The 14,528-nt window shown below is 44.7% G+C and overlaps 1 protein-coding gene across 1 annotated transcript in view; it reads right to left on the reverse strand.

Annotated features, from left to right (window-relative positions):
* Positions 1-14,528, reverse strand: part of SETD2 (SET domain containing 2, histone lysine methyltransferase) — a 3,532,865-nt gene that overhangs the window by 428,644 nt on the left and 3,089,693 nt on the right. The window contains exon 24 of the mRNA XM_044066027.1: positions 4,657-4,768. Coding sequence (XP_043921962.1) covers positions 4,657-4,768 — 112 coding nt within the window. The remainder of the gene's footprint in view (positions 1-4,656; positions 4,769-14,528) is intronic.

The following is a 14,528-nucleotide window of genomic DNA, read 5'->3' on the forward strand; positions in this document are numbered from 1 at the left end:
CCTTATGGAAGACTAGAAATGGTGGGGAGACCACAAGGGTTTGTAATTCTGAAACCCTTCTGGCCGAGGTGATTGCTAGAAGCAAAACAGTTTTCCAGGAGCAGAATTTTAAAGAGGCAGAAGCTGTTGGCTCAAATGGGCCAAGGTCAGCTTTTCCTAAACAAAGTTAGGATCCCAGAGATCTCATGTAGAGGACACCTTTCAGAAATCCTTTGGCCTCAAACCTAAAGGCCAAAGGAGGTGAGAGAGGCAGACAGGCAGAGATGACTGACAAATGTACTTTCACTATAGAATAAGTTAGCCCAGCCTCCTGCAATTCACACAGGTATGATAGGACTGTGGGGACATCCACTGTTAGAGGGTCCAGGTTACGTGAGAGACACCAGATTGAAAATAGTTTCCATTTGGATAAATAAGATTGCGTTGTGTTGGGTTTTCTGGCCTCCTGTAGTACCCTTATTATGTCCTCTGAGAAAAAGGTGTCTAAAAGGAATCAGGGCCCTATCACACACAATGTCATTTGTAGGGTTGACAAGTGGGGATGAATGAGGGTGCCCTTGTGTTGTGTGAGTGGGTCCACACTGTGGGTAACTTGTGATAACTTTCCTTGGCTAAATGCAGCAGTTTAAGGGGAACCAATGCTGTCTTGACCAAAAGGGAGTCACCAACAAGACCTTTGATCTGTTCTGCAGAATCTTTAGGACTCAAGATAAGAGGCAGGGGAAGGAATGCATATAGGAACATCCCTATCCAAGAGGACCTTAGGGCATTCACCTTCCAGGTCAGATGATGTGGGTCTCTGGCATAAAACAGAGGAAGCTGTCTGTTCATGGGGGAGGCAAAGAGATCCAATTGTGGAATATCCCATTGGTAGAATACCCCACTGGTGGACAATGTCCAGAAAAACGTCCCTGTGAAACATCCATTTGTGGGTTTGTGCTTTGGACCTACTGAGTGTGTCTGACAAAACATTCAATTGGATGGAATGTATACTGCCTCAAGTGGTGCGTGCAACTTGACCTCTAGCTCCCATACCTGTAGAGCTAGTCTGCACAGAAGGTATTAACGGGTCCTCCCTAGTTTGTTCATATACTAGAGCACTGTCATGTTATCTGTTAAGACTTTTAGGGGCCTGGGGGGAGGACGAGCTGAAAGGCCTGGAGTGCCAAAAGTAGTGCTCTTGTTTCTTTTATATTGATGTGCTCTTTTCCTTGCAAGGGTGACCAGGTGTCTTGAGCTTTCATGGCACATAAGGCTGTTCCCCAGCCTGAATCTGAAGCGCCTGTGTACATTTCCTGTACTGATGGCAGAGGATGGAATGGGAGTCCTGGATTGGTAGAGAGTTGTTGAATCCACCAACTTATTTCTCTCTTCAGGCAGGAAGAAGAGGGATATGGAACTCCAGTGTGCAAGCATGTCAAGTCCACAATGACTTTAGGTACCATTGCCATTTCCTCATATACATTTTTTCCAGAGGACGCATGGGAAAGGTGGAGGCCATAAAGCCCAGGGTCCTCAAGCAGGTCCTGGCCGAAATGTGGGACTGGGGAATGAGACTTTGAAAGAAAGCATGAGAGCTCCTAGGCCTTTTGTAAGGGGGAAGGAAACCTTCATGAGGTCAGTTTAAATCTTGCACTGCAAGAAAATCTGGTCCTGTGTTGGGGTGAGGACTGATTTTTTAAATTAATGGTGACTCCAAGGAAAGGAGGATGTTTATTGCATGGCTGAGGTTCTGCTGCAGCAACTCTGGACTGTCTGCTTGGAGCAGGATATCGTCCTGATATGGGAAGATTTGGATGCCCTGCAGTCTGCAGAATGCCACCACTGTTGCTAGACACTTTGTGGAGAACTTTGGGGTGGTAGAAAGACTAAAGGGCAAGGCATAAAATAAAACAAAGTGTCCAGACAGAGAATCTGAGAGGTTTCCTTTATCTTGGATGGACTGGAATAGGACGATAGGCATCCTTTATATCTAAGGAAGCCATAATGGCTTGCGGTAGGATCAAGGGGAAACAAGGTTTGTAAGGTGAGCATCCTGAAAGATGGTACCCTTAGGTAGGTGTTTTAAGGAGGATATGTCTAAGATGGGTGTCCAGGGTCCTTCTTTCCTTAGGACCAGGAATAGCCTGGAATAGAATCCCTTTCCTCTTTGATGAGCGGGGGTATATGTTGGATGGCACCTTGATCCAGGAGCTCCTGAAGCAGAGAAGGAAACAGAGATAGTGTTGTTTGGGTGGTTGGGGAATGCCCCTGAATGATGGTTGAGAATCCCACACCATGAAGCATCCATTCTTCATTATGGAAAGTACCCAGAGTCTAGGGTTCCAAACTGACCTTGAAAGGGATAGGCTAAGGGAGAGGGGAAGCAGGGTGGTTGGGGCCCAGGTAGGCAGATCGACTCGGGTCTGTCAGGAAAGGGCGGTTTTGGAGGTGGGGTTTGTTGTGGATTACGAAAAGACTGTTGCCTCTTTCCTGTTCTCTTGGACTTGGGATGAACAGGTCTGGATTGCCTCTTGTTAAAGGCTGGTTTAGAGGGGTAATTTCTCTGGAATTTAGGAACTGGAGAAACCAGGAGGTGTTTTAGGTCTCTCATCTTCTTGCAAGGTTTTGAAGAGTTCAGCAACCACAGAGCCAAATAAGGCTCCATTGTTCGGGGGAGTATCTGTCAATTTGGATTTGATATTCTCTGGTAAGTGCTGAAGCCTGAGCCATGCAAACCTCCTTAGGACAGACCCAGATGCAGATGTCCTAGGAGAAGCCTCTATGACATCACAGCTACATTTGATAGAATGCCCTGTGACCTGGGCAGCTAGGTTTTTGTTCTCAGATTCAGGCAATTCAGTAATTACTTTAGACAGCTGAAATAGTTCTAATGAATATTTAGTCATATGGGTTTGGCAGTTTACAGCCCTAAATGCAAGAGTGGCGGATGTATAAATTTTCTTACCTAGTCTTTTCAAATGCCTGCTGTCCTTGTCTGAAGGAAGATGGGAAAAGGAGGAGGAGAAAAAGTCTACAGGGTTTGTCAGAGGACACTGTGATTACTGATGGATTAGTTGCTGGTGCTCTGAATAACTACTTTACAATCTACAGGCACCTTATAGAACCTGTTTTTTTAGGTGCTGATGGTTGAGAGTCAGGGGCCTTACTAGAAGATGCAAAGGCATCTAAGATGACAGGAAGGACAGGGGGGATAGCAGAGGGAATAGAGGTGTCCACTTGCAAAAGATAACGTTTTTGAATATCCATCATTTCAGTGGTTTCCCTCTTGAAATGCTCGGGCATTCTAGTCAGTGTCACTGAAGGAAATCACTTCTACAGGGGAGTCAGTCCCATTAGAATCTTCATCAGGGGAAGCAGAGTCTAGTGAAGAGGGTATCTGAGTAGAATAGGCCAGGGACTCATCAGAAGAGCGGTCCTCCTCAGATGATGACTCCCCTCTTTTGTAAAGGAGAAGGTCATGGGGATGTAGGGACAGTGACCCCTGGAGGGAGTTTAAGAGACACTAGGGGATTGAAGATGCTTTGGGAAAAGGCCTGCCAACCCTTTTGTGGGTTGGAGGTAGGAGAAAAATGTTTAGTTTTCTGTTCCTTTCTGTTGGGCATGTCTATTCTATGCAGTGAAGGGGGGCTGGATGTAGGGCTGCATGCCATAATGTCTGTATCAACTTCCTCATGAACAAGGATGGTTGGAATCCCTTGTGGCCCTTCAAAAATAAGTCAGGGCTCCCCTTGGACATCTGGACCATATGCCTGTGGTACCTCCGACGACGTGCTACTATCCTGTTCCAAGGCGACCTCAGTTACGGGTTTGGCCTGTAGTTCAAACAACAGCCTACATCGAATCTCCAGACTGGTAGTCATCTCAGGAGAGACGTCAGGCCCTGCAGATGCAGCTGAGGCTTCTGGCCTTTGTTTTGTGGCCTCCTGCTTTGTTAATTACTTGGATTCGAAGGTCAAGGGATCCTCCATCCTTTTGGTGAGGAGTTTCAAATGCTGATTTTCCAGATATATGGAAAGTGAGTTGCCTGCTCTCTGTTTTTTGGGACAAAAGTCTGGCAGACAGAGCAGGCCTTACGGCCGTGGGAAGGCCCAAGACAAAATAGGCACTGTTAATAGCTGTCCTTCTGTGGAATATGACATCCACATTCACATTTGCCCTTCTTGGATGACATTAAGCTTAGAACTCTAGCAAAAGTACGAAAAGGATTCCCCAATGGGGCACTTATCTGAGCAGAAGCAGCTCCTTTTTCAACTATACATCAAGTACATTATTCAAGTGGAATGAAAAGCTCAACTCAATAGGGATTTATGTACATTTATTAAACAGAAATGCCAAATTGGGAAGACCTGTTTTCAATGGAGTCCCAGGGAAACTCGATAGCACAGACAGAAAACAGAACCACACAACTTGATAATGACAACATAAAAATGCATACATAAAAACAATGTGAACTAAACTATATACAGGTCCAGGGTATCATACCCAGAGTACACACTACAAAAGCTACAGGAAGGAAGCCTGCCTTCATCTGTTTCACAATGATGGTGATTTACATGGCAGCAATAATCCCTACAATGAACATTTATAAATACATAACAGCTCACAGAATGGTGTGAACATTTTCAGACCTACTGGGCCTTCCAAGTCTTATACCTTTGTTGGCATTTCATCATAAGTTGGAGTTCCAAGGTCCATTTCAGCCTCGTGATCCATACCACTTTCTTCAGTGGCTTCATCCCATGAAGGTGGGTCCCACTGTGTTTGCCTGAAATGAAGAGCAAGTATTAATAAGGAAACTCCAGAAGAAACAAACTGCATGAAAATCTAGCAAGACAAAAGCTGAAATGACAATATGGATTAGCCTTTATAACTTCTTCACATTATGACATCGTACAAGGCTGACCAATCAAGAGAGTTCCACATCAACAGTGCAACTATTTTACTCTGAGCACTAACCCACACCTACAAACTTCCTCATACAAAGTAATAAAGTTTGGCATACTGCCAACTCAAGTTAACATCCTAGCATTAACAATTCAACAAGTCCAAGGTAACAGCAACTCAACTAATTTTTATTTCCAAGTTCAGCCTTAAGGAGAGTGTTTGTGAAAGATTACTTACTGTTCACCAGACAGACCAGAAGTAATATAACCTAGTAATTAGGGAATGTTGAGAGGCAGGTGTGGGATTCAAGTTACTGTATCCATATGTCCTTGGAATATTTTTCCAAGGAGACAAAATACATTTTTGTATGGAGAACAGGACATGGAAGAAATATAAAAACAAAATTTAGCCAACAGAGTGAGCCAGTAAGCAGAAGGAGACTCCGTTTCTCATTCTTCTGACAATAACGAAGCTCAAATAGAAACTGCCAGTGAAATATTTCCCCTGCTCCACAGAAAAATGCTTAAGCAAAAGAAAAAAAGCAAAGTGGCTGAAAAGAATCATGAGTACACTGGATTCAAACCAGAAATTGGTGCTGGGAGGGAGAGATGACCAGCAGGACTGTGAAATTAGTGAATAAATGAGAGACTGTAAAGCATCAATCTTATTAGACATAGGATTAAAGGGGTCTACTTCCGCAGACTGAAATTACACTCTGCCGAAACGTAAATCAGCGACATGAATCCTAAACTACAGTTTAACGAAACTACAAACTACCAAATATCAGATTTGAAACATCTCTACAGATACTCTGAACACAAAGTGAAAAACTTACTTTTATTGACGTTTTTGTAGGGGGGGCAAGCCTCAATGCACATTTTATATACCAACTCCAAGACTGCACTACAGTGGGGAAAAAGTAAGGTCCAGAAACGTGTTAAAAGTTCCTTGTTTGGCGTTTCATGAAACTGTAGTTATGCAGATTCGTCTCGCTGATTTACATTTCGGTAGAGTGTAATTTCGGTCTGCACAAGTAGACCCAATTAAACACATGAAAAAAGAAGTTATGTCTTACCATAACGTTCCATCTGTGTTGTTAATCTTCTTTCATTCATCACTGATAGGTTCGGTTCCGAGCCCTCGGAACAGAGTCGGCCTATTACCAAGCTCTTACCAGTCAAAAAAAACTCTAAGACCTAAGTCTCTACCCAGAATGCCCTTCTCCCTGTTACCTCAGATCGAGTTTGCTAAGAAAAGGAAGTAAAGCTGAGGCCACTTCTACGCAAGTACCCTAGGGCACCACTTATACCCAAAGCACCCCCCAGGAGCCTTTGGAGGAGGAAGGAGGGTGGGAAGTGATGAATGAAAGAAGATGAACACAGACAGAATGTTACGGTAAGACATAACCCATTTATCTGATGCTGTTAATCTTCTTTCCATTTATCACTGTTGGGACAGAATCCCAAGCTACCTTGAGGTCCATGGGCGGCCACATTATGGAGACCAGGTCCAATTTGTAATGACTGATAAAGGTATGAGGCTTAGCCCAAGTAGCTGCTGCAGAGATGTCATCCATGGATGCCCTGGAATGGAATGCTATAGAAGTTGCCATAGATCTAGTGATGTGGGCTTTAACTTTTGGCATGGATTCATTATGAAGAGAATAGGTGAAACGTATGCAGTCCCTTAGCCATCTTGATAACGTAACCTTGGAAAAGTACAGTTGTGTACACTTACCATAAATGTAGATGTTCGAGTGTATTCACTGCTGCAGTCATCACATTTGGGTCATCTGCTTGCAGTAGCCCTGAGTCAGCCTGATTAACAAAGTCTTGGGTCCTACGTCGGTTGCTCTCTCTTCTTCCGTGATGTCAGGTAGGTAGGGGTATAAAACATGCAGCCGATGCCATTACATCAGTTTTTCTTGCCCCAGATGTCAGGTGCCCCCCTTAATGGGAAGCAATGAAATATAAATAAATATAAATATATATATATCTATATATATCTATATATATCTATATATATATATATATATATATATATATATATATAAGGTTATACCTCCAACAAAAAAGCAAATACACCAAAAAGCTTTTAAGCATAGTAAAGGAGAGAAGAGGTATAGCCAAAAGAAGTCAGGGGGCTGGAGGGAGGGTAACCAGGACTGCAATAGTGAATACACTTGAACATCTACATTTATGGTAAGTGTACACAACTGTACTATGTTCTTTGCGTTTCACTGTTGCAGTCATCACATTTGGGTAGCTTCCCAAAGCTAAGGATGGGAAGAGGAATTTAGATAGCATTAGGACCAGCTATAAGGCCCTGCAAGACTGCAGTGGCAAAGCCAGCTCTGGATTTAGAGAAAATTGACAAATGGTAATTCTTGGTGCAAGTATGTACAGAACTCCAGGTAGCAGCTTCTAGGATGTCCCTGGTAGGGACACCTCTGAGAAAGGCTGTAGAGGTAGATACATCCCTGGTTGAATGGGGTTTGATCCCCTGTGGGATAGTTTTCCATGGTGCTTATAGCAGAAATGAATGCAATGGCCTATCCATTTAGAAATGGTTTGCTTTGAAATAGCCTTCCCCTCTGCCCCTGCAACAAATGCCACTAGCAGTTGTTCAGATTTCCTTTGAGGTTTAGTCCTGTCCAAGTAAAATCAAAGTTGTCTGTGTGCACATCTAAGGAGTGCAGTATCCGTTCCCCTTTGTTCTGTGGATTAGGAAAGAAGGTTAGCAAATGAATGGATTGATTAAGAGCTAGACTGGATACCACCTTGGGCATGAAGGAGGGACTGGTTCTGAGGGACACCCTGTCCGCATGAAAGATGATGAAAGGCTCCACTGCCATAAGGGCCTGTAATTCAGAAACCCTTTTTGCTGAAGTGATTGCTAAAAGGAAGGCTGTTTTCCAAGAAAGGAATTTTAAATCTGCACTTGCAGCTGGCTCGAAAAGGAGGAAGAGTGAGTTTCCCCAATACAAAGTTAAGGTCCCAGGCTGGAGTTGTGGCTCTCCTGGGTGGTCTTAAATTTTTGGCCCCTCTGAGGAACTGCTTGAGACGTGGATGAGAGAAGAGGGGTGGTTCTGTGTTATAATGAGGTGAAACGGCTGAGGTGTGAATTTTGACAGAGGAAAAAGAAAGGCCCTTTTGAAGCATCTCAGTCAAGTACTGAAGAATCTGAAGTAAGTTGGGTGCTGCTGTGCCCATCCCTTAACACTGGTTCCAGGCACAGAACCTTTTCCGTTTTTCAGCATAAGATTTGGCCTCCTTGCCTCTAAAATGCTATTCAACAATTGTTTACTGAGGGACGGTAAAGGAGAGGTTAGGTAATTAGCCAGGCGGCTAGGCTCAGGGTTTGAAGTTGAGGGTGCAGAATCTGGTTCTCCTGCTGAGACAACAGGGTAGGGGTCTGAGGCAGGTACCATGGAGGCAACAGTGACACACTGCACAAGAGGGGGTACCAGTGTTGGTGTGGCCAGTCTGGTGCAATCAATATCATCCTTGGTTTGTCCTGCTTGATGTTTAGCAGTACTTTGAAGAGGAGAGGCAGAGGAGGAAAGGCATAAACGAATAGTTTTTTTCCAGCTGAAGGACAAAGCATCCACTTTCCAAGCTTGTTTGTGGGGAGTCCTTCTGCAAAATTTGCCTCCCCCCAGAACTACCAATTGGACAAATGGGTCTACATCTGGGTTCCTCCATTTGTTTGTCAACATGTTGAAAGTCTTTGGTTCCGGTTTCCACTTGTGTGGGTCCATGAGGATTCTGCTTAGTCTGTCTGCCAGTGTATTTAGCTTTCCTGGCAGAAACTGAGCCTGTAGATGCACTTGGTAGCTCAAGGCTGTGTTCCACAGTGCCATGGCTAGTCTGCAGAGGGGGTAAGAATGGGTACCACTCTGCTTGCTTATGTAACATAACAGTGGTGTTGTCAGTCTTTTCCATTAAATGTCCTGGAAGAATGTGGTCCTTGAAGGCTGTCAGAGCATTCTGTACAGCTAACATTTCTTTTTGATTGATATGCAGGTGCATTTGACTTGGGTTCCATTTGCCCTGAATGCACTTCCCTGCCAGGTGAGCCCCCCACGCATAGTCTGATGCGTCTGTTATTAAGGTTTGGGTGGCAGGGGGTAGAGTGAATGGTAGTCCCTTGTTTTGGTGGCAGGCCTCTGCTCACCCAAGGAACTCCAACCACAGGCAAGGTATGACAGGAATCATTGCTTCTAGATCCTGAGAATGTTGACACCACAGGCTTTTTAGATACCATTGTAGTTTCCTCATATGCAGTCTTGCATATGGAATTACAAGAATGCAGGAGGCCATGAACCTCAAGGCTTGCAGACAGCAGGGGTTTTGTGGCCACTAGTTTGAAGTAGGTTGTCAAATGAATTTGTTTCTCTAGCATGAGGAAAGCCATCTGGGAAGTTGTATTCAAGCTAGCTCCCAGGAATATAATTTGTTGACAAGGTACCAGGTGTGATTTCTTTTCGTTTATGGAGTACCCCAGACAAGTTAGCACCCTTTGTATAAAAGCTAGATGATTCAAAAGTATGTCCTGGCTTTCTGCCTGAATTAGACAATCGTCCAGGTATGGGTATATTTGAATATTTCTTTGCCTGCAAAATGCAATGACTGGAGCTAGGCACTTTGTGAATACCCTGGGTGTAGTAGATAAGCCAAAGGGCAGTGCAGAGAACTAATGCATGTAGACTGCTTTGAAACGTAGGTATCTTCTGCAAGATTCCCTGATTGGGATGTGCAGGTATGCTCCCTTTAAATTGAGTGTTGCCAACCAGGCATCTTTGCCTAGCATAGGAAGCAACTGATGAAGAGTTAGCATCTTGATTTATGGAATCACCAAAAAAGTGTTCAAGTTAGACAGGTCCAGGATAGGACACCATGAGTTGTATTTTCTGGGTATCAGGAAAAGTTTTGAGTAGAAACCTTGTCCCTTTTCCTCTTCTAGTACAGTTTGAATAGCCTATATGCTTAAGAGAGAACACTCGCTTTTGAGCCTCTGCCCACTGATTTGGGAGTAGATCTGGCCAACCGTTTGGGGTTGGTAACGTGTGGAAGTGAAATCTGTATCCTTGGGAAAATATATTTAAAACCCATTTGTCCTGGTCTAATGAGTTCCCAGTTTTTTGCATGTAGAGCAATCTTTCCCCCCAAAGGGGCAGTCAGTTGAGAAGTGCTTGGAAGTTTTAAAGTTAAGTCAATGAGACAGTTTACCATGGGGGGAGTTTTACTACTCCCAGATTTGGAAGTGGGGGCCCCCCACTGTTTAGTCCTGTGCGTACCCTGGGACAGAAGCCTGGGTGTTCTGCTGGATCTGGGTTTGGACTGAGAAGGCCTGGAAGAGGCAGGAAAGGACCAATTTTTAGAGGGCCAATGCCTACTAAATCTTGGAGGTTGTACTTGTAAGAAATCTTTAACAGTTTGCATAGATTTAGCTTTTTCCTCCATCTTTTTAAGAACCTCTTCTGCCTTGTTGCCAAACAGGCGGTTCTGATTTAAGGGAGCATCCAGTAATTTATCTTTAACATAATCTGGCAAGGATTGCTTGTTAAGCCAAGCATGCCTTCTAAGTACAGACCCAAGTGACAGCAGCCCTGCAAGATGCCTCTAGTGAATCAAAACCACATTGCAAAGTATGGTTTCCAACCTGTTCAGCAGAATCATTAAATCCTGTAAATCCTTATTTTCAGCACAATCAGGAATCAACTTCATTTTCTGTTTAAGCAATCCAATATGCTGCTGATACTTTAACATATGAAACTGGCAGTTTAAGGCCCTAATGGTCAAGGTTGCCGAATTGTATATCTTCTTACCCCATCTATCCAGCACCCTGGAGTCTCTATCAGAGGGGGAAGGATTTTTGGCAGTAGTAGCTTTAATGCCCTTGGGTCCCTGTGAAACGGTCTCAGGATCCGCAGTAGTATTTTTGAAAAGGAACTTGAGAGAGTCAGGAATCCTGTAATATCTATCAGGTTTTCTGGGAGCAGGAGGTAAACAGTCAGGGGCCAAGCTAGATTCCAAAAAGGCATCAACAATGTCTAGTACAGGAGGGATACCTAAAGGCCTGTGCTGCGGCAGGAGTAAGAAATCCCTAAGCCTCTTTTTAGAATCAGAGTAAACCTGACATCCCACCGAAAATGCTCCCTAAAAGTATGCAAGTATTCACCAAAAGAGAAATCCTCTGGAGGGGAAGCAGAGGGAATACAGTCCTCAGCATCAGAATCCTCATAGGTAGATAAGGGCAAATCCTGGTCATCAGAGGAAACAGAAATTTCAGATTCCTGGTCAGAAGTATCATAAGCAAACTCAGTCCTAGGTCTCAGAAGGGGAAGGTTGGCTTTGCCTGATTAAAGTTCATAGGTTCATAGCTTGGTACTAGGCTATCAGCCCTAGGGCCTATACAAGCCTAGCCATAAAAGGGACATTTCTTTCATACAGAATTGCACACACACTGAGCTTTTGCAGGATTCAAACCCCTACCTAATTATGTTACGATACTCGAGACAGACACATTAGCAGAGCGCGCTATTCGCCTTCACCCATTCTTATTTGTTTTTTAGGCATAGAGGCCTGACATTGCAATCTGGGCATCTGTTTTCTAGGCATGGTTCGAGTTTTAGGCCTTGAAGAAGAAGATGGCACCAGTTTGATATGCAAATCAGTAGGCCTGAATACATCCTCAGAAGCTGGTGACTGCACAGCGGCTCCGGACCCATCCAAGGTAGAGACATCAGCAGGTTCCACAGTTGAAGCATCTTGCGGCATACTGGACTCCGAATGGGTCTCAGTAGAGGCCTGCGAATCTGAAGTAGCGGGTATCAGGGGCTGCGAAAGCGCCTCACTGAGTACCGGCAAACTGGCGACTGGCTTAGAAGCGTTGTTGGCAGCTTTGGACCTAGGCGGCTTGTCTCTGTCTTTATCTTTGCGTTTTTTCGGAATGTCAGTAGTCAGATGGCTTACCAAAGACATATCTGCATAACTGAACCGAGCAGCAAAATTCTTAGAAGCGAAAATATACCGACGACGGATAGTTTGTTGTTTAAATAAGGCACAAAACCGACAGCGAGGTATGTCGTGGTTCAGTGCCCAGGCCAGGAATACAGTACGAATGGAAATTTTTATGAGTTATTTGCTTCCAGCAATTAATACAATTATTTACTTTTACTGACATTGGTTTAGAGCAAGAAAAAGTTTCCCCTCTGAAACTCGAAAACGAAAATTTCAGGAGTCGGCCGACCGGCACTTGCGAACTGCTTCTGGCACCGCATGGCAAGAGAGACTGATGTAATGGTGTCGGCTGCATGTTTTATATCCCTGACTACCTGACGTCACGGAAGAGGAGACAGCAACTGACGCAGGACCCAAGACTTTGTTAATCAGGCCGACTGAGGGCTACTGCTAGTAGATAACCCAAATGTGATAACTGCAACAGTGAAACATGAAGATCATCAGCCTCTCCCACTTTGGGTCCCGAAAAGGAAATGAAAAGCTGTTCAGATTTACAGATAGGTTTGGTCCTGTCTAGGTAACATCTCAATTGTCTATGTACGTCTAAGGAATGAAGACAATACTCTCCTCCATTGCCAAAATTCGGAAAATAACACTGGTAGATCAATGGACTAGAGAATTCACAAACAACCTTGGGGAGAAAGGATGGGTTCATCCGAAGTGATACTCTGTCTTTATGAAAGACCAGATAGGGCCTCTTGATACACAATGCCTGCAGCTCTGAAACTCTTCTGGAAGAGGTAATGGCTACCACGAACAAAGACTTCCAAGACAAAAACTTTAGGTCACACTTAGCAGCAAACTCAAAGCGTTTCTGAGTCAAAGACTGGAGGATTAGAGTGAGGTTCCATAGGCTGTCTGAGAGGAGGCCTGAGATGAGAGGTCCCCTTGAGGAAAGCCTGGCAGAGGTGTAAAGAGTTGAGGGGTGCCATCTATACCATTGTGGAAATTGCTGCTAGATGTACTCTTACTGTAAAGGCAGAGGCTCCATTATCAAAAAAACTTGGCCAAGTATTGAAGCACTGCAGTAAATGGAGCTGAATACGGGTGTAGCATGTTATCCTTGGACCAGATGGAGAACCTTTTCCATTTACCCTAATAGTCTTCTGGTGGATTGTTTGTGAGAAGCCAGAATGATGTCTCTAACAGGTGAGGAGAGATTAGCTTATCTGGCGACTAGCGGAGGTGGGGAAACTAAACTGTCAGTCAGCTTGAGACTGGACAAATTCTTGTGACTCAATCCTTGGGGGTGAGTAATCAGATCTGGTAGAGGGTCCAGAATCCACGATGGGTATACTAGGGTGAGGCTGAAGAAAGGAGAACCAAACCGGTCATGGCCAGAATGGAGCTATGAGGATCACTTTGCATCTCAACCGAAGAGCTTTCTTTAGAAATTGTGGGATCAGAAGAATGGGAGGATAAGCGTAGAGAAGTCCCGTGGGCCAATAGTGGATCAGAGTGTCCCTCAGTGACTGCCCGTCCGGGGGAAGTAGGGCGAAGTAGCTGCTGCACTTGGCGGTTGATGGGGAAGCAAAAAGATAGCAGCAAGGCTAGCCCCAGTGGCTGAAAATTACAGACACCAACTCGGGGTTGAGGGACCACTCGTGGGGCATGAGGATGCAGCTGCTAAATTTGTCCGCAATCATGTTGGAGCTCCTCAGGATATGCTTTGCTATCAGAAAGTGGTTGGAAGCCATCACCCACTGCCAAATTCTCATGACTTCTCGACACAGGAGGTAAGACTTGGCTCCTCCTTGCTTGTTGATGTACCAGACCACTGAGACACAGCTTGATTGAATTGCAATTGTCCCGTAAGGGTGAGCCAAATGGAAGCCCTGCAACGCTAACAGCACGGCTCTGTTTCAGAACACCGATATGCAGGTGGGCCTCTGAGGTGGACCATGTGCCTTGTACAGTCTTTCCCTAGAAATGGCCCCCCCACCCGATCAGGGAAGCATCCATGGTCACAATGGCTGTGGGCTGGGAGGGTTGAAATGGACAGCTCCAAAGATCTAAGTCTGGTCTCATCCACCAAACTTGGTCTTGTTTGCAGGAGCTGGTTATTCGAATCTTGTAATCCAGGGGATAATAGTTTGGAAACCATTTACACAGGAAGGAGCCACTGCAGGATCCACATATGCTAAAGGTAGTATTGGAATTGATGCAGCCATAGAACCTAGGGCCTGAATAACTTCCCTTGCAGAGGCTGTCTGAGATAGAATCACCTGGAGTTGAAGCCTCAATCGATGGAATTTGTGAACTGGGAGTGATACCAGACAGGATGATTGGACTGGAAATAGGAAATTCACCCTGGGGATCACCTCTGTGGCTCTGCTCGAAATGGGCACAGGAAAATAATTTTCTATGGTGGCAAAAGCCAGGGTACCTTTTTGGCTAGGCTTATATAGGCCCTAGGGCCAATAGCCTAGTACCTACCTATGACCGAGTATTGAACACTGCTTCAAAGAACTCTATTTGTTGTATAGGGATAAGGTTTGATTTCTCCCAATGTATCGTTATTCTCAACAGTTTTGCCAGAGACAGAGTATGGTGTAGCGCCAATATCAGAAGATGCTTGGTGGGGGCAGTAAGGAGCCAGTCTAGATATGGAAACAC

This window comes from Protopterus annectens, chromosome 3.part0 (genome assembly GCF_019279795.1).
Source record: "Protopterus annectens isolate FY-2018-M chromosome 3.part0, PAN1.0, whole genome shotgun sequence".
Lineage (NCBI taxonomy): Eukaryota > Metazoa > Chordata > Ceratodontiformes > Protopteridae > Protopterus > Protopterus annectens.